At 53.3% G+C, this 19,192-nt stretch overlaps 1 protein-coding gene across 1 annotated transcript in view; it reads right to left on the minus strand.

The window, feature by feature from the left end:
• Positions 1-994: 994 nt before the first annotated feature.
• The window catches only part of DSCAML1 (DS cell adhesion molecule like 1), a 364,981-nt gene continuing 346,783 nt past the window's right edge, over positions 995-19,192 (minus strand). Inside the window, exons 21-33 of the mRNA XM_028834027.2 lie at positions 17,748-17,901; positions 13,262-13,379; positions 12,708-12,871; positions 12,334-12,432; positions 11,352-11,540; positions 10,588-10,875; positions 9,086-9,241; positions 6,926-6,956; positions 6,624-6,742; positions 5,840-5,992; positions 5,029-5,223; positions 3,915-4,226; positions 995-2,026 (exon numbers count right to left, since the gene is read on the minus strand). Coding sequence (XP_028689860.2) covers positions 1,551-2,026; positions 3,915-4,226; positions 5,029-5,223; positions 5,840-5,992; positions 6,624-6,742; positions 6,926-6,956; positions 9,086-9,241; positions 10,588-10,875; positions 11,352-11,540; positions 12,334-12,432; positions 12,708-12,871; positions 13,262-13,379; positions 17,748-17,901 — 2,454 coding nt within the window. The 3' untranslated portion in view covers positions 995-1,550. The remainder of the gene's footprint in view (positions 2,027-3,914; positions 4,227-5,028; positions 5,224-5,839; positions 5,993-6,623; positions 6,743-6,925; positions 6,957-9,085; positions 9,242-10,587; positions 10,876-11,351; positions 11,541-12,333; positions 12,433-12,707; positions 12,872-13,261; positions 13,380-17,747; positions 17,902-19,192) is intronic.

Genomic DNA, 19,192 nt, shown 5'->3' on the forward strand with positions numbered 1-19,192 from the left:
GCACGCACAAACTCCTCCCTCCCTCTCCAGCCCTTGACAGTTCCTCCTCTCAGCTGCTGGGGAGCAGCGGGTCCCAGACTCACCTTCCTTCCAGGTTCCTGATCCACAGCTTAGCCTCAATTGCAGCGCTCGACTCAGGAGCCCCCCGTGCACTTCTTAGGTGCACTTCTTTTTCACCCAGGGGCCAGTCACCTGCTTCTGCCTCTCCAAACCTTCAAGTCCCTGGAGGTCCATCTCACCTGCCACCTCCTGTGATGCCCTCTGGACCCTCTCATCAGAAACGGGCCCTGCACACCCACAGCACCTTGCTTGCTCCTCCGTGTGGACGCCTGTTCTTCCACTTGGCTGACTCCTTGGAAGCCAGGTGAGGTACCTGGTGTGCTGACTTGGTTCTCTTTGGCTGAGCTCCATTCCCTCTCCTCCATGAGCTTCTCTCACTCCTCAGACCTCCGACGACTTCCCTCCTTCTCCCTCTGATCTCATCTGGTCCTAACAGCCCAGAACTTTAGGCCTTGGCCTGGTGTCCCAGGTTTAGATAATCTCTTCTTCTCGGCTCTCAATAGGCACCTCTCCCACAGCTGTGGGCTAGTGATCTTGTACAGTCCTGGCCCCCTGGCTACCCTGCACTCTCTTGGAGGAGAGAAGCCAGTAGGCAACCCCTCCCCTATCCCAGGCTCCCCAGTGCTTGTGAGCCCGAGGTCGCCTCATTCCATCTGCTACAAGCTTCCCTCTGTTTACAGGTAAGGACACTGTGGGTCAGAGGGGTTTAGGAGTTTGCACGAAGCCACCGACCTAGTTCCCCTTGCAGGCCCAGCACAGCTCTGAGAACAGAAGAGGAGGCACCTTGGCTAATTGCAAGCCTTTGAAAGTCTTACAGCACTGAGCCAAAGCCCAGGCTTCTCACAAAGTCTCTTTATGAGAGACAGAAGGCCTGGGATCGGGGTCTCTCCTCCCTCCCCGCTGGCCCTCGCCAGATGGGAAAAAAGCCACCACATAGAAACATAACCTTTATTGCACACGGCGCTGGGTCTTTTTTCATAGAAAAAGGTATTAACACATAAGCATCTGCAAATTGAAGCAACTCCTGGTTTTCTTGGAACAGTAAAATCGCATGCAGTGTCTCTGAGTTGGGATTTTGGTCTTTGTCAAAACCACCTAGATTGGGGGAGGGTGAGGAGGAAGGAAAAAAATTGCTGAGTCTTTGTGCCTCTGTCTCAAAATAGGGTGAGAGAAATATATAGATATATAGCTTGTGGACGCGTTCCTATCTGTCTATATATGTATATATATCTCCACACATATTTTGTGGGGTGGGGGATTTGACTTGTACTGTCAAATTCTTTGTGCCCTGGCTTCATGGAGAAGAAGAAAATAGTTTCATTTGTACAAAAGAGTTCTATGTACAGGCGTTCATGATTGGGGGTTTTTGTTTTGTCGTTGGTTGGTTTTTGTCTGTCAGTTGAATATAAATAATGCAGAAAAACAGCCGAGCTGGCGTGTGGGGCTGCGGCGCGGCACGGTCCAGGCGTGGGCTGCTCTTCCTGCCAGCGCTACACCAGGGTGTAGGATTTGGAGTAGGCCCCGGCCCCCTGTTTCTGAGACCTCCCTACCCCCGACGTGCTCATCTCGAGAAGCGAGTCCCTGGAGCCCCCCATTTTGGTGTGTGGACCCCCGGCTCGTGGAGGCTCGGTGCTGGGGGCCGGAGGGGCAGCACTGGGGGCGGTGGGGGGCTCAGCCGGGGTGGGGCCGGGGGCTGGGGGGGCTGTGCCGGCTGGGGGTGCTGGCATGGCCAGAGTCCTCTGAGGTAAGGTGGCTGTGGAGGCGGCAGCGGGGGCCCCTGGGTGGGGGAGGCCCAAGGGCTTGCTGGCAGGGTCCAGGGTCAGGTGGCGAGCCTGGGTGTGGTAGGTTCGAGCCAGGTTCCGGATGGAGGCCTCACGGGGTGGGACCACGGGGCAGGGCTCACGTCCATCTGCCTTTCGAAAGAAGGCCTCTGACTTGGCATACAGGGGCAGGTTGCAGTAGTCACCTGGAATTACAGAGGCAGAGGATGTTAGAGGCAGAGGCTCATTCAGCCCTCACCCCATCGCCTGCCCCCCGTCTTCTCTCTGATCTGGCACGGGGCCCCTCCACTGGGGGGCAATAAAGAGTAGCGGAAAGGTGGGGTGCTTGGCCTTTCTGACCTTCATTTCCTTATCTGTGAAATGGGGATGATCTTTCTTCCCCACAGGATTATTGTGAGGGGCGAATGAGATGAGGTAGGTAAAGTGCTTTGCTACAGTGGCTGCTGCAGATAACAGCTGCCCAATACATGGATGCTTGTTGTTCAATGGTCACTAGAGGCTGGTCAGCTTCCGGTAGTGGAGAGCTCACTACTGCTAAGGACAAGGATGTCCTAACGGCTCTGGCTGGTGGAAAGCTTTTCTTTACCCCGAGGAGGAAAGGAATATCATTCCCTGTCGCCTCCCCACCATGGAGCCTGGTTCTGTCCTCTGAGGTCTCACAGAGTGAGGCGTCCCCCTCTTTCCCATGGCGGCCTTCCAGATGTTTGAAATCAGCTACATGTCCTCTCTCCTCCCACTTGGTCGCCTCTTCTCCAGGTGGAAAGTTCCTAATTTTTTTTTTGAGACAGAGTGTCGCTCTGTCATCCAGGCTGGAGTGCAGCGGCACGATCACAGCTGACTGCAACCTCCACTTCCTGAGTAGCTAGGATTACAGGCATGTGCCACCACGCCCAGCTAATTTCTGTATCTTTTGGTAGAGATGGGGTTTTGCCATGTTGGCCAGGCTGGTCTAGAACTCCTGACCTCAGGTGATCAGCCTGCCTTGGCTTCCCAAAGTGCTAGGGTTATAGGCGTGAGCAGCCGCACCCAACCTAGTAATTTCTTAAACTGCCTCCATGTGACATGCTTCTAAGACCTCTGTTGCCTGACCACCCGTGCTCCATGGGTACCCTGCCTGCAAATGGGCCTCTTTCCCCGGGGGAGCTGGGCCAGGCACTTTCCTTAGATTTTCTTAGTGAATCCTCACGACAGCCCCCAGGATTGGTTAATACCTGCCTGAGCTTTACAAGTGAGGAAACTGAGGTTCAGAGAGATGAAATCATTTGCCTAAATTTGCACAGCCAAAAGGGGTGGGGGTGTCATTCAGGGCCACAGTCTCCAAAGTCTTTCCATTGCTCCAGGCTCTTTCCATGACCCAGAGAGCCCCGCCCCTGCCTCAGTTAGCATGGCTAGTGCTAAGCAGACCACACTGCATTGTTTGATAGTCTCGGCTTTGCATGCTGTGACCCCAGCATCTGCTGATAGACTCCCCCTGGTGATCCTAGCCCTGCCCTGCCAGCCTCTAAGTGCATAGGCTCTGGTCAGGCCCCTGGGGTCAGGTGGTTCCCAGCCAGGCCAGGTCACTGCCTACCAAGAGGTATGACCATGGTGGGCGGAGCTGCCAGGACTGATCGATCGGGTCTGGATTAAATTCAAACAGCATTGAGACCAGAGACCCTTTGGCAGCTGACCCTGAAGGGATCTGTTTCCATCCTGGCACAGCTTCAGATAAAGGGGATGCTCACTACTGAATGAATGAGGCCTTACGACATGGTGGGGATGTATATCATTTCTAATACCCATCACAACAATGCAATGTAGATACTATCATTGGCATTTTACAAATGAGAAACTTAAGGCCACAGAGGTTAAACGGCTTATCCAAGGCCACAGACCCAGGAAGAGGTTGAGCCAGGATGTGGGCCCTGACCTTCCTTGCTCCTAAGTCCTTGCTGTTGGTACCACCCTGCACTGCCAAGGAGCCAAGCTGGGCTGGCAGGATCCTGGTACTAGTAGGACTAGATCTAGCCAGGGCTCATGGAGCTGGGGCCAGGGGGCAGGGGGCACTGCCTGGGAGGTGGTCTGAGCACTCACTCTTGTTGGCCCGGTGAGGGATGGGCACAGCCACGTTTTTGCCCCGGTCCGCATCCTGGGGCTTGGGTGGTGAGGCGGTAAAGCGGCAGATGCCAGGCTCTGAGGGTGTGCTCATGGACGTCATGCTGTCGGCGTTCTCGTTGGTGCCTGTGGTCATCTGGTCAGAGGAACTGTCAGAGATGAAGCACTCGGTGATCTCAAACTTGGCGTGCTGCAGCTGCTCCTCCAGCTTGGCATGTTCGTAGGCCCGGGCCAGCTCCTCATAGGTGGAAGAGGCGCTCTCAGTGGACACCATGCTGTTCCTTCCTTTGTCTGGGGAGTTAAGAGGACAGGAGTAGGTTATGGGGAGAAGGGTATAAGTGAGACTGACTGAGCACTTCCCCTGCCCGTAACCCCAGCAGCCGTCTGGAAGTCTGGTCATGGAGGACACCAGGCTGAGGAGATCCTGTGAAGGTGGCAGTGGTGGCAGAAGTAGGAACTTTGACTCATGAAGGGCAGAACATCTTTCATTCTTGAATATAAGCGGCTGGGCGGGGTGGCTCAAGCCTATAATCCCAGCACTTTGGGAGGCCGAGACGGGCGGATCACGAGGTCAGGAGATCGAGACCATCTTGGCTAACACGGTGAAACCCCGTCTCTACTAAAAAAATACAAAAAAACTAGCCGGGTGAGGTGGCGGGCGCCTGTAGTCCCAGCTACTCGGGAGGCTGAGGCAGGAGAATGGCGTAAACCCGGGAGGCGGAGCTTGCAGTGAGCCAAGATCCGGCCACTGCACTCCAGCCTGGGTGACAGAGCGAGACTCCGCCTCAAAAAAAAAAGAAAATAAGCAACCATCCCCTGGAACATTCAGCCCTTTTGCCAGTGAACATCATGTGTACCAGTTTCTCTGACAATTTTTGGGAAAGCAACATTAACTCCCTGACCAAGTAGAGGTCAGTGACGTCAAGTGTTTTTGTTCCAGCTGCACAGTGGGTCAGTGACCAGCTAGACATGAAACTGACTTGTGCCTTGGCCCCATGAGCTGGTGGGTAGAAGCTGGAAGAATAGAAGGTGAAGGTGAATGATGGGGAACTGTGGGGAGGTGTTCAGGATGCCAGCAGGGCCTTAGGCACACCTGTGTCCTGGGACAGGCTGGCGCTGTAGCTGTCACTCTCAGTGACGGTGACACCATGCTGGGAGCCCACAGTGCGCCAGTCAGAGGTGAGGGTGCGAGCAGGTGTGGAGGCCTGGCACTTGGTCAGAGTCCACTGGCTTGAGTACCGGTTCCGGGTGCTGTGGGCTGACTTTACATTCTTCCTGGATACTGGATCTGCACAGACAGAAGCAAGAAATTGCATCCTCCAACCACAGGCACCCAGGCTTGGGCAGCTGGCACTTACCAGAAAGGGCAAGGGGGAGCAAGGGAAGAGGCAGACGCAGCCACAGAAGCTCCCTTGGGAATGCTGCCTTTCCTAACCACATCACTGTCCCCAGAGGAGAACAGCAATCGAGTCAAGGCGTGGGGGCAGTGGAGGGCATTCTCCCCACCCACCCCATCTTTTCCTTCCACCTGGGGGAGAATGTGATGTCCTTTCCTGCTGCCTCCTGACTGTCCATTCATTCCCTACAGTCCTTGATGTGTTCTCTCCTATGTCCAGATACACAGTGCTAGAGATAGAAAGACCCTTGGAGAACTCAAATACCCAATACTCTCAAAATTTCTACGTAAGGGAACAGGCCCAGAGAGATAAAGTTAGTGGTAGACCCAAGGTCACAGTTAGTAAATCTGCAATCGAGGTCTCCAGGCGCTAATTCCAGTGCTTTCCATTTTTTCATTCTATTCCATTATGCTCCCTCCTCCCTTTAGAAAAAACACCACCTCTGTCACGCTATGCCCAAGGCACCCTGGGTGGGAAGACGGCTGTCTCCCTGGGGATAATGCATACTGGTTCCTGGCCGGATGTCAGACATGTCGATGAGGGGTCCTGTGCTCTGGATGAGGGCTGGGTGGTGCAAGGAGACGCCAGTACAGAAACTCTGTGGGTTGACAGCTTGGCTGAACTCAGCATCTGTCACAGGGATGGTGGCCTTGTCATCTCCTGGGGAAAGAAGGACAATTACCATGAGTCCTTGACAATTGTTTTTTAAAGCTCTGTTGGATGTGACTGAATTTCTCTTTGTCTTTATCCAATGTGTTTTTTGTTTGTGGATTTGTTTGTTTGTTTTTTTGAGACAGGGTCTCACTCTGTTGCCCAGGCTTAATTGTGATCATTGCTCACTGCAGCCACCTCAATTTCCTGGACTCAAGCTATCCTCCTACCTCAACCTCCCGAGTAGTTGAGACTACAGGATGTGTCACCATGCCTGGCTATTTTTTTGTGTGGTAGAAATGGGATCTCACTATGTTGCCCAGGCTGGTCTCAAACTTTTGGCCTCAAGTGATCCTTCCTCCTTGGGCTCCCAAAGTGCTGGGATAACAGGCATGATCCACCACACCCAGGCTTTATCCAATGTTGAGTCACAGAAAGGCCAGCAATTCCCTCCGTTGGACAGAGGAGGAAACTTAGCCCTTGAGAGAAGCCACAATGAGTTCTAAGGTTGTTGAGTGGTTGATGGGGCTACTTCCAGAACCCTGGGCACTGCCATGAGGGCAGGTGTTTGACTTCCATGGATTGTAGCCTGGGGAAGCACATCCAGCATGACAGGGAGCTTGTGGCACCTGTCACTCACCCAGCTGCTTGATGCCTTCTTTGTCCTCAATGAGCAGCTGGACCCTGGGGATGTCAATGTGTAGCCGTGGGCCCTGGGGTGGCCCTTTCACAGGGGTGTCAAAGCTTCTATTGTTCTTGCTGTGGGGAGAAAGACGAGGTGGGTGGCTCAGCAGCCATAAGGGGTTGGGGGAGGGGGCTTTGCAGGACAGTGGGATCTTAGAAGCCTGTCACCTATTCTGGGAGTTCAGAGCGAGGCTCCTGAGTCCTCCTCAGGGGAGAGAGGAGAAGGGAGGAGAAAGGAAGCAGCTTGGTGATACTCACCTTATCAACATTTCTGCCAAACTCTTTGCATCTGCAAAACAGTAGAGGGAGAGGAGGGCTGGGTGAGAATGAAGTTTGAACAGGATGACAATGGGAGAGGCATGGGAAACAAGGTGGAGAATTCCTTAAAATGGGGCCAGGGCTGGTCTCCTAAGAAGCAGAAGGAGAAATGTAAGGACCTACAAAACAGCCTAAAACTTGACGCAGTTTCACTGCTCCCAATTCAGGATTTGGCTCAAGTCTGTTTTCCTTTCTTCAGATTTTATCTAATCGAGAGATCCTTCCCAAAGCACAGGGGGACATAGCAAGTGCCCCATCTGCTTCATGAATTGACTCTACTTAAACATGACACCATAACAGGCTGGAAATGGATATCAGTGGAAAGGTTATCCTCAGTTATATCTTGGGGAGAGGAGAGGATGTGGTAGAGGTGGTCAATAGGAAGCCTCAGATGATTAAACTCTCATATCAACCAAGAGGCTTCACTTCCTCCTCTGGGGACTCTGTGCCCAAAAAGTCCATGGATGGATTTTGGGGCCCATTCTTTGTCTCAGAGGAGCCTTGAATAGGATCAGGACTCTCAGGTTAGGAATTTGGAAGAGAGAATTAAAGGGCCTACTTAATTTATTAGACCCCGATACCTGAGAATGAGCTGTCAGAATGAATTCCAATAGTTGTATGCATGCATCCAAGCATCCAATTATCTAGCTATCCATTCACCCAATCATTGATCCATCCATCCATCCATTTATTCATTGATCTAGCCATCCATCCATCTAACCATCTACCATCCAATTATCCATTCATCCATCCAACCAACCATTAATTCATCATCCACCTATTCAACCATCCATCTGTCCATCCATCTACCCATTGATTCAACCAGTAATCCATTCAACCATCCACCCATGCATTCAACATCCATTCAATCATTCTTATATTTATATATAAAATCTTCCATCCAACCACTCCTTTAACCATTCACCCAATCATCCCACAATTCCAATTGTTTTTCCATCCAGCCATCCATCCAACTTGTCATCCATCGATCTATCAGAATAGTCATCTGTCCATCCAAGCATCTGTTCAATCATCTACCCATCTGTTCAACTATTCATATAATCATTATCTAGCCATTCAACAATCCATCCACCCGTCTATTCATTCAACCTTTTATTCAACCATCCTTACACCCAGCCATCTATTCAGCCATCCAACCATCCTTCCATCTATACATCTTTCTATTCAACCATTTATTCAGTGATCCATTCAACCATCCAACCATGTAACTACTCACCCATCTAGTCATTCAATTATCCACCCAGTCATCCATCCATCCATCCATCCATCCAATCATCAACCATCCATTGAACCATCTGTTCATCCATTTACCCAATTCCTGAACACAATAGGGAGCATTAATCATTCTCTTTTCTGTGCTACTATTGTTCCCTGGCTTCTCACATTAGATGATAATCTCTGTAAGAGTATGGCTTTGCTGTTCTTTATTGATCTCTATAGTCTTGCAATATCTATGATGAAGCAGACTCAATAAAAGTTTTCCAAATAAGTGAAAGCATATTTGTGAAGCAACTAGTAGGTGCCAGACACTGTATTAGGCCATGGGAAAATTGAGGTAAATCAGACCCATTCACAGTAGACTGTGGCATCAGGTAATGGAAAAAGGGGATAATATTCAAAATATTTAACACCTGACATGGTGCAGAAACTGCCCAGTTAGAACTGAGCATTGTACTAGAGGCTACCTGCAGGTCTATTCTTTAGTGGATGGGTCCTAGGAAAGTTGCAGGGATCCTGTGAGAGGGGATGGAGCATCCAGTGTGGAATGGAGCAACATCTGTTTACCAACCAACATGGAAATGTTTAAATATTTAACAACCAACATGGCTTTAACCAGTGTGTACCTCTAAATATTAGCCCTGACTGGGGCAGGCACAAAGTCTTGGGGGCATAGAGGAGGAAGTGGTGAATGAAACCTTCTGAACTAAGGAGGTTTCAGAAAGTTGGAGTGACCACTCCTCCTTCAAGAGGACACAGGCACTCTGTATCATCCAGATGGTGCTGTGAGCCAGTGAAGTGGGGACAACGTGGCTGAGAGCCAACACCCCCTCCTGGAAGGCCCATAGGAAGCTCCCCCACCTCGGAGTCGCTTCAGCCGCTTCTCCTTCCTCTTCTTGCGTACAATGAAGAGCAGTGCCACCCCCAGTGTGGCCAGGATGACAGGGCAGCCGATGGTGAATAGCTTCTTCACATCGTCCCCTTCACCTTGAGCAGACTTGATGGGTGGAATGGTGCCTGAATGAGGGCAAAGAATAGAATTAGATGTCCCTTATGAGCCAGGTGCTGTGCAGAGCATCTCTTGGGTGAGGCAGACCTCTGACCTCTCTTGCTGACCTTGGGCTCTGACCTCCACCTCCTGGCACAGAGCCCTGGCCTTCCCCTCTGCTCCCCAAATTCTGGTCCTATCAGGACAGCCATGAACAGTTGTGTCATTTTTATATTGCATTATATTAACGACTTCCTGGTACTGTTGTAGAATTAGCCTGAAGTCTCCTGGAGTTAGTCTCTCGCCTGTTGGAGTTCAGTGCTCACTCCTTGAGAGTGGATTGATGGGTTTAAATTCTCATATCCAGCTGGGATGGGGAGAACCAAGAGTGAAGCATGGTAGGAAGAAGTCAGGGCAGTGGACCCTGGGTTCTCTTTCCCAGATGGGGACAAAAACCACTACAAACCCTACATTCTCCCCCTGCTCACCCCTCCTGGGGGCCATATCTGTTAACCCGGGTCTCCTGCAGGGAAACATGACAAGTTTTCCTGCTGACATAACCCTCTGCCAAGCCCTGATCCTTGCCTGTTTCAGAGCTTTGCTTAAGAGTCACCTCCTTCATGAAGCCTTCCTTGCTTGAGTTCATCCCCTTCTGATACTGCTTTTGTTCTGTTTCCTTAACACATAGGTAGACTTGTGACAATGGGCTTCTATGAATTCAGCCTTCCATGTTCCTTCAATGGATGTGTGTGTGTATGTGTGTGTATGTGTATGTGTGCATGTGTATGTGTATATGTATCCCTATGTGGCAGAGGCCACCTGCTGGCCAAGGCACTTAGGAACTGGTAGTATGCCTTTTCTGTGGATTTCGGAGGCTCCCTGTTCAAAAACAGGGTGGCCACTCAACCTTCACAGGACTCCAAGAGAGCAAGAAACAAATCAGTACAGGGTTAAGCCACTAGGCTTTGGTATTTGCGACTGTAGCATAGGCTGTTCCCTCCTGGCTAATATTCCATATCAGCAGAAAGTTCTTAGGGGTCAGGACCTCAACCACACCTCTACCTCCCTCGTCACCTCCCTGAAACAATGCACAGTGATTGAGGACTGCAGCTTCAAAGACTCTCCATCTTTGGTATTACTGACCTATGTATCTGTCCATCTGTAGTGGCCATTGGTGCATTGCCCACTTACCTGGCTGCAACCAACCTGATGTTCCCTTTGTCAGCCCTTTCGCCTGTGGGCCAGCATTTCCCCCACCTGCATCCCTGCCTGTTTTTCTACTGGTCTGTCTCTTTATGTATCTGCCACTCTGCCCACTTCCTTCGCACTACCCTGCTCCAGCCTCTGTGCCATCCCTCCCACCCTTGCGACTCACTGCCATCGTAGTCCAGGGTGGCGAACTGGGCCGTTTCGTTGCCGCAGCCAGCGCTGTTGCAAGCCCTCATGCGCAGCTCGTACCATGTGGCCTCTCGCAGTTCCGTCAGGAACACCTCCCCAGAGCTGTTGGCCCGGAGGCCCTGCCAGGCCCAGGTCCCCTTGGGCCGATACTCCAGAACGATGGCTGTGATAGGGCAGCCCCCGTTGTTCCAGCCCTGCAGGTTAAGCCGAGCATGCGTGGAGTTGATGTGGGTGAAGAGGTGTTGGTCTTTGCTGAAGGAGGGCTCTGGCAGGCCGGAGGGAGAGAGAGAGGTTAGAGAGACTCGGGGGGAGGCAGGACTGGGCTGAGCTGGAAAGGATTTCCCTGGGGCAGCTGGGATGGCAGTAGCTCCAGAATACATGTTTGGCACAGGTCAGGTGGGGAAGCCCCAGGGGGCAGAGGAGGAAGAGGAGGGGAGGGAGGAAAGGGAAGAAAAGGGCAGGGCCTGGAGAGAGGCCTCAGCAGAGGAGGAAGGGAGCCAGGAAGAGGCAAAGGAGTGCCACCTTCGGCCACCCAGTGGGGAAGTGGAACTAGTTTTTCCTAATGGGATCTATTGGGATGCTGTGGTGATGGGAAGGAGGCTGAGACTCCTCCCTTCAGGCTCCCTGCATCCCTGGACCCCTCCTTCCCCACCCAGCCACCTTCCACCCCATACCCGGCCCCTCTACCCCACCCTCCCTGGGCCCGTCACTCCTTCCCTGCCCTGGCGGCCTGGGCCTCACCCCGCCCGTGGGTCTTGGCCTCGATGATCTCGCTGATGCGCCCAGAGCCCACACTGTTCTTGGCTGCCAACTTCACCTTGTACCATGTGCCACACTTGAGGCTATCCAGCTTGAAGGAGCGCTCGCTGGAGCTGATGAACACGTCCTTCCACTCCTCGCTGTTGTCCACCGAGTACTGTAGCACGAAGCCTGTGGAGGGTAGACCTGATTCAGGTGGGGGCAGGGCAGGGCAACAGAAGCCCAGCCTCGGGTACTCCAACAGGGGAGCTGGGCTCCAGGGATGGGGCAGAGTCAGGCCTTTGGTCATTGGAATAGGCATATGCTCCTTAGAAGCAAAATTGGAAGGACCAGCCCCAGTCAACTCTCTGTATTAAACCAACCAATCAACAAAACACTGTAAGGGCCTTGGGTCCAGCCCCTTGGCGGGTTTGACGCTGTCACTTTGGCTGTAGCGTTAGGGGTTAGTGGCCCAGGTCGGGAGTGGAGAAACCCAGAGTTGTGAGGCTCGCAAAGGGTCCTGTCTAGACCCTCACTACTTCACGCATGGCCCCCTGAGCAACAGGCTCAGCAGCACCTGGAGCCTGTTAGAAAGGCAGGTCCTCAGCCCCAGTCCAGAGCGCTGAGTCAGAGCTGCATTGTTACAAGGCCGCTTGGTGACGCAGACGCACACTCATGCTTGGAGAGCACTGATCTAGTCCATTTGTCTACTTTGACAGATTGGGAAACCCAGACAGAGAGGGAAACAGGCTACTCCAGGGTCACACAGCTCACAAGTAGCATTGGAGGGGCAGGAGTACTAAATCCCAGATGACTGGGCCATTGCAGTTCCCTTGGAACTTGAATGACTTCCTTGTGGGTCACTTGGCCCCCAGATCATTTCTGCCATTTGAAGACAAACGGCAGAAGTGGGTGAAGCCCCTTCCCTGCCCCAGGCCCAGAATTCCTTCCCCTGTCTTCCCCCCTCATCCAGACCACTCCTCACCTCGAATGGAGCTGCCCCCATTGTCACCTGGAATCCAGGTCAGGGTGATGGATGAAGCTGAGGTTTTGGAGACAGTGAGGCGTGGCTGGTCCGGGGGAACTGTGAGCGGAAAGTCACCACCCCTTAGCACAAGGGTGGACCCTGTGACGGGGTATGGGGCTCCCCCCATGACGGGAAGGTGCTGGCTCTCCCACACCCTCACTCCCACTCCCCAGCTCTCCTGCCTCCCCTTCCACATGCACCTCTGTTCCCCCAAAGTTCTATCTCTCCCTTGATTTATCTTCTTCTATTCGATGACATTCTCACGTGATGGAATTCCTACCCTTTCTCCATCCCTGTCCCCACCAGGGGCCATCTGCCTCACAGAGCCTCACCTTGCACCAGAAGGTTGACGATGATGGTGTCAAAGCCACCGGTGTTGGTGGCCGTGCAGGTGTAGTAGCCAGAGTCCTCAGCCTTCACTGCACGTAGCAGCAGTGTGCCGTTGGTGTGGATGAGCCGGTGCCCGTCCATGGACACCGGAATGGCTGAGTCTTCACTGCCGGGGGCGAGGATGGGGCGGGTGGGTCATGTCAAGCACCCCTTCGTCCTGAGTCCCTCCCCCCGGTGTGTGGCAAAGAATGCTGGGAGTGGAAGGAGGCTTGCCAGGGGATGCTGGGTTCTTGGGGCTTTGCTCAGCACTCCCTGGGGGTATGAGGTAACCCGGCCTCTTTAACCATTCGGGGAAGGGAGGTCCTTGGCTCCCAAGAGGGGAGCCAGGAGGCCAGGCCTGCTTGAGAGAGCAGTAGTAGTACACCCTGCAGGGCCTCCACAGGGCCTGGAGGCAACCGGGTCACCAGGAAGGAGGGCCCCAGACTCTCCTCCTCACACCTCTTCTACTATATCCCTCTTTGGGGCCACCCCATTCCTCCACAGTCCTGACACACACCTGTCCTTGGTCCACTTCACGGCAGGGGCTGGATCTCCCACTGAATTGCAAGGCAGCCGAACATCTTTCATCCAAGGTGTCGTCACGGTGCCCCCAAAGGAGATTATTTTTGCTGGGGCTACAGGGAGGAGAGGATGAGAGCCACGCCACTTCTACCCCTGCACAATATCCTTGCCTCCTTCCTCGGGGCTCCCTGGATTTACAGTTCAAATCCTCCCTCCCCGATCTGACTTCCACCTTGGGCTTTTGGTAAGGGATGGGTGTTAGGGAATATTGGCTGGGAGACATTGACTCAAGAAACATTGATGAAATACCAGTTATGGTCAGGATGGCATGAGGCTCTGAGGATTCAAAAAATGAGTATGATTTATTCCCTGTCCTCATGTTGATCACCGTCAAAGAGGGAGACAGATACTTAAGGAAAAATTATAACAGGGGCAAAATGCTATGGTAGGTGCAGGCACGAAGAAGCCCAGGGGTGCGAGGCAGGGGGAATTTGAATGCTGCTTGATAAGTGGGCGGTGGAGGTGATGGCCGGGAACAGCATCTGGAATAGGAAGCTCTCACTTGAAGGCTAAGAAAGACTTTATATGCAGGGAAGAAAACGTATGTCAGGAAAAGGGAACAGCACTGAGCAGGGACGTGGAGACCTGAAGCTCACGGCAGGTGTGAGGGTTTGCAGATACCCTGGGGTAACCAAAGCTTGAGTCCAGGGGACGGGCAGGAGTAGAATCTTGGGGGCTTTGCTGGCAGGGCCAGGAGGTTGGACTTCCTCTTAGACAGCCACCACCAGGGGGTTATAAGAAGTGGTGTCGGCCAGGCTCGGTGGCTCATGCCTGTAATCCCAGCACTTTGGGAGGCTGTGACAGGCGGATCACCTGAGGTTGAGGTCAGAAGTTCAAGACCAGCCTGGCAAACATGGTGAAACCCTGTCTGTCTACTAAAAATACAAAAATTAGCCAGGCACGATGGCAGGTGCCTGTAATCCCAGCTACTCGGGAGGCTGAGGCGAGAGAATCGCTTGAACCTGGGAGGCGGAGGTTGTAGTGAGCCGAGATCATGCCACTGCACTCTAGGCTGGGTGACAGAGCAAGACTGTCTCAAAAAAAAAAAAAAAAAAGAAGGAGTGGTGTCCTCAGCCGATTTCAGATGCATCCTGGCTGCTTGCAGAGGATAGTTTGGTGGAGGGGGGTCCCAGAGGACATAGACCATGACAGGATGGTGGCTAGAATGCAGGCTGGAGGTGATGTGTGGCAGTGGGGAGATGAGGGGCTCAGAGCAAGAGCTGACAAAACTTGGGGTCTCGCTACTTTGGGGGAAGAGAGTGGGGAGGGGAGGATGGCTCCCAGGATTCTGGCTGGGCCACGGAGGTGAGTGATGGCACCCTCGTGGGAACAGGGCACACTAGAGGAGGGGCAGGCTTGGCAGGAAGGCCCAGATGGCTTCACCTCGTACTGAGTCCACAGTGCAGCCACAGCTGTAGCTAGACCTCAGGCGGGTGCGTGTTCTGGAGCACCAGAGAGATGCCTGGACCAAAGACGCTGATCTGGGAGTCAGCAGGCGTGATGAGGCCACAGGAGGGGATGCAGACTGACAGGGGAGTGACCAACTCTAGGATCAGTATGCACAGGCAGAGAGGAGAGGACGGGAGTGCCCCGAGGGTGGCTGCAGAGGACTGGGTCAGCAGCATCACAGAAAGTGCAGGGCCACAGGTGCCCAGAGTGTGGTGGGTGGGTAAATGCATCTAGTACCCGAGAGATCGCCAGGCCCAGATTTAAAGGAACCAAGTGCCCAAGTGCCTCAGAGAGTAGAGCAGGCCCATGGAGCTGGGGCCCTTCTTGGGTGGAGGGAGAGTGAGAGTGAGAGTGAGGGAGCAGCTGAGAGGTTCAGGTGCAGGACGTAGGGGCTGGGTTCCTGTGCTGGTCGTGCCAGGTGCCAAGGAGCTCTGAGAGAAGGGGAGTTCTGGGGTCTGCTTGGAGCAGTAGGGGCACCAGACAGGCCCAGCAGAGGGGTCCACATGAAGACGGCCTCCAGGGGCGGGCAGTGAGAAGCCTGGGGGCTTTGTGGAGGTTCTCCGAGTTTCTCCAGAGATCAGCTTCCAGACCTGGTTTTGCCACAGGCTGGAGTTGGCTGCCTGAATCTCTGTGTGTCTCAGGGTGTGTGTGCGTGTATGTGCATCTGCATGTGTGTGCATATGCATGCGTTAGTGTATATGTGTGTGCATATGCGTGTGTGTGTGCACATGCGAGTGTGCATGTGTTAGTGTGTATGTGCATATGTGAATGTGCACGTGTATACATGTGTGTATGAGTATGTATGTGCATGTGTGTGCATGTATTAGTGTGTATAGTGTGTGCACGTGTGTATATGCGTGTGTGTGCATGTATTAGTGTATACTGTGTGTGCGTGTGTGTATATGCATGTGCATGTGTGTGCATGTATTAGTGTGTATAGTGTGTGTACGTGTGTGCATGTATTAGTGTGTATAGTGCGTGCGTGTGTGTATATGCATGTGCATATGTGTGTGCATGTATTAGAGTATATAGTGTGTGCATGTGTGTATATGTGTGTGCATATGTGTGTGCATATATTAGTGTGTATAGTGTGTGTATGTGTGTATGCATGTGCATGTGTGTGCATGCATGTGTGTATAGTGTGTGCATGTGTGTATATGCGTGTGCATGTGTGTGCATGTATTAGTGTATACTGTGTGCATGTGTGTATATGCATGTGCATGTGTGTATGTATTAGTGTGTATAGTGTGCACGTGTGTATGTGCATGTGTGTGCATGTATTAGTGTATACTGTGTGTGCGTGTGTATATGTGTGGGTGCATGTGTGTGCATGTATTAGTGTGTATGTGTGTGCATGTGTATGCATGTGTGTGCATGTATTGGTGTGTATAGTGTGTGCGCATGTATACGTGTGTGTGCATATGTGTGCATGTATTAGTGTGTATTGTGTGTGCGTGTGTGCATGTGTGTGCATGTATGTGCATGTATTAGTGTGTAGTGTGTACGTGTATGCACATTAGTGTGTGTATGTGCATAAGTGTGTGTGCAGGTCTGTGTGTATAAGTGTGTGTGCATATGCGCATGTTCATGCGTGTGCATATGTATGTGAGTGTGCAGTGTGTGTGTGCACGTGTGTGTGTGTATGGGGAAGGGGAAAACAATGGTTGTCTTTCTCAGCTCACAGGGCAGCTGTGAGGTGACGCTGTGTAAATGTGTTCTAGGAAGTCCACAGCTCTCTAGGCCCCAGGAGAAGGGGCCAGCCTTCTGCAAAGATGTCCAGCCCTCACACTCCTGCCTCTGGGCCAGTGCCAGCTGTTCTGGAAAGGTGATAGGCTTTAGGCCCCTTCCCTTTCTGAAGAGGTTGGTGGTAGGGGTAAGGGGGTGGTAGGAGGCCCTGAGGCTGCGTGGAAAGAGCCCTGACTTGGAGCTGGGAGAGTTAGCTCACTCCTTCCTGGCTGTCTTTGCAGCCCATCCCACTCCTGCCTCAGGTTGCTCAGCTGTGGAATGGGTCAACAAGCCCTGCTGGCAGGGCAGGTGGAAGCCCCTGGCCCACCACAGGCCCTCGATCAGATGCTGGCTGGCTAAGCCCGTGGCAGGGTAGGGGCTGGGGCTCTTGTGTTTGGGTCAAGAGAAGCTTGAGTTGCCCCGGTAGGGTGGCCAGGCTGCGCAGGTACCACCTCCTCTCGTCTGGGCTGCGGTGGGTAAGAGAGTGGGGGAGTGAGGAGGGGCCCAGGGAGGCCCAGCGGCAAGTAGACCTGTGGTCCTGGGCTAGTTGTGGCCAGTTCCTACGCCCTAGGGGTGGGACAGACGCTCAGCCTTGCAGCTCTACCTGTGCAGCTGCTGCAGCTTGCCCTGGGGATGAGGCCTTGGAAGTGTCATTCCTCTGAAAAGTGGGGGTACATCCCCCATGGCACACTCATGTCCGGTCAGAGATTCAGTGGGGCACTCCCTAAGAGGGTCTGATTCTAGCCCAGAGCTTCCTTCACAGCATGGGATCTGTGAAGGTCTGCGGACTGCAGCAATCCGCCACCGCTGGAACCACTCCTGCCGGGTGTCCGGTTCAGCTCGGGGGCTCTCCTTTGAGCCTCGACTGCTCTGTGGAAGCAGCACACCCCGCCATAGCCACCTCTGGAGGAGCTGAGCACTGGGACAAAGGCCCGGTTTTCAATTGGAGGTAGAGGCGACTCCCCGTTTTTCAAGTTGGGAGTAGGGTTTGGAGTCGGGAACTGAGTGCACCCTGTCCACCCGCCCCAGGCAAGAGCTGGCTGCAGCCTGTTGTGAGGCTTTGCTGGAGTCAGGGGGCAGCAGAGGGCCAGTCTTGGTGTATCCAGGAGGCAGGCGAGTGGCCAGTTCCTCACAGTCGGGTCGCAGAGAGAGCGGAGCAGGCAGAACCCCTGTGTGGGGAGAACCAGGATTCTGGAAGGGAGCTTTTGGAAGTGTTTGCCCCTCTGCCCCAGCCTCAGGCTTCTCACCCTTGCCAGCAGGCTCGATGGTCACCTTCTCGCTGCTGTTGCCCCGGCCGGCAGAGGTGACGGCGGCCACCCATAGCAGATACTGCTGACCGCGGTTTAGGTGGGCGATCCGGTAGAAGAGCTGCTCTGGACTCGTCTCGTACTCGCTGGGAGCCTGCGGGGCAGAGGCAAAGAAGCTCTGAGAAGCAGAACTGGGGCCCTCCAGCCTCCGAATCTTCCTCAGTGCCTGGGGCTCAGAGGAGAGGATGGTGGGGTCAGGTGGCAGGCAGGATTCTGTCCTATTTGCCCTTTCCAAGTTTTGGAGATGCAGTGGAGAGTGTGCCCTGGGCTTGGCCCTTGGGAGCTGATGGGCCTGCCTTGTGGTGTTGCTGGGTCAGCCTCAGTTTACCTCTCTAACTGATCCAGGCTCTGGCAACTGTGGCTCAGGACAGGGGGTGTGAGTGATTTAGGTGAGGGATGGGGTAGCCAGGAGAAGGGAGAATGGGGGACAGGGGTTCCCAGGAAAGCCCTGAGGAAAGAGTCTTCAGGAAGAAACCAAATGACTGCCTCTGCCTGATGAAGGTTGGAGACAGGCTCCTGCAGCCTGCCCTGGCTCCCAGTCACCTCCTAGTCCTGCCGTCTAATTACCACTCCTGCATTTTGCAGGCAGCATGCCCGCCCGTCCAGGGAGGAGGGGGCGGGAGAGGGAACTATGAAAGCTTTACTGGGCAGCACTCTATTAATGATTATTAGTGGTATAGATCACCATATATATATTTGTAGGTTATACAAATCTATAAATTTTTTTTAAACAAAATGATAGTTTTGACAAGTTGCCAACAAAACAATATCGGATCCCAGTGGTTTTACCAGTTGCTTTGATGAAAAGATTATGTTGCCTTGGAAACCAGAGGCTCAGATATTGAAATGAATTTGAGAAGGAGCTTTTGATAAGCGCTAGTTTGCAGACCTCCTGTCAGCCTCTTCCCTGGCACGGGCGGGATGGGGCTGACTTTCATTTTATTTTATTTTTTGGTCAGCCGCGGGGAAGGGAGAGGAGGACAGCACCACGGCCCCTTTGAAATCAGAACGGAAGTCCAGGGAGGGGGAGCAGCCCCAGGACAGATGGGGGCCCGAGGCCAGAGGGAGCTAATAATTAGTTATCTCTGCAGTCATGGGATCTTGCGCACACACACTCACAGGCGCGCACACATGTAGACGCATGCACACATCTGCTGAGGAACAGACCTCCAGGCATGTATGGGCACAGAGGGACATTCTTAATGCCCCATAGAGGGGCTGAGAGGCCCAATAACTTATAACAGGAGGAGGCATCCTTTTTGGCCCCAGGCCATCTGCCGGGAAATGTTAGGGGAAAAGGCGCAGGCGTCTCTGCAACACACACACGGAGCTCCCTGGCATACTCCTCCTGCCTCCCTCATGGGGGGTCTGGCCTTGAATCCAGG

Source organism: Macaca mulatta, chromosome 14, assembly GCF_049350105.2.
Source record: "Macaca mulatta isolate MMU2019108-1 chromosome 14, T2T-MMU8v2.0, whole genome shotgun sequence".
NCBI lineage: Eukaryota > Metazoa > Chordata > Mammalia > Primates > Cercopithecidae > Macaca > Macaca mulatta.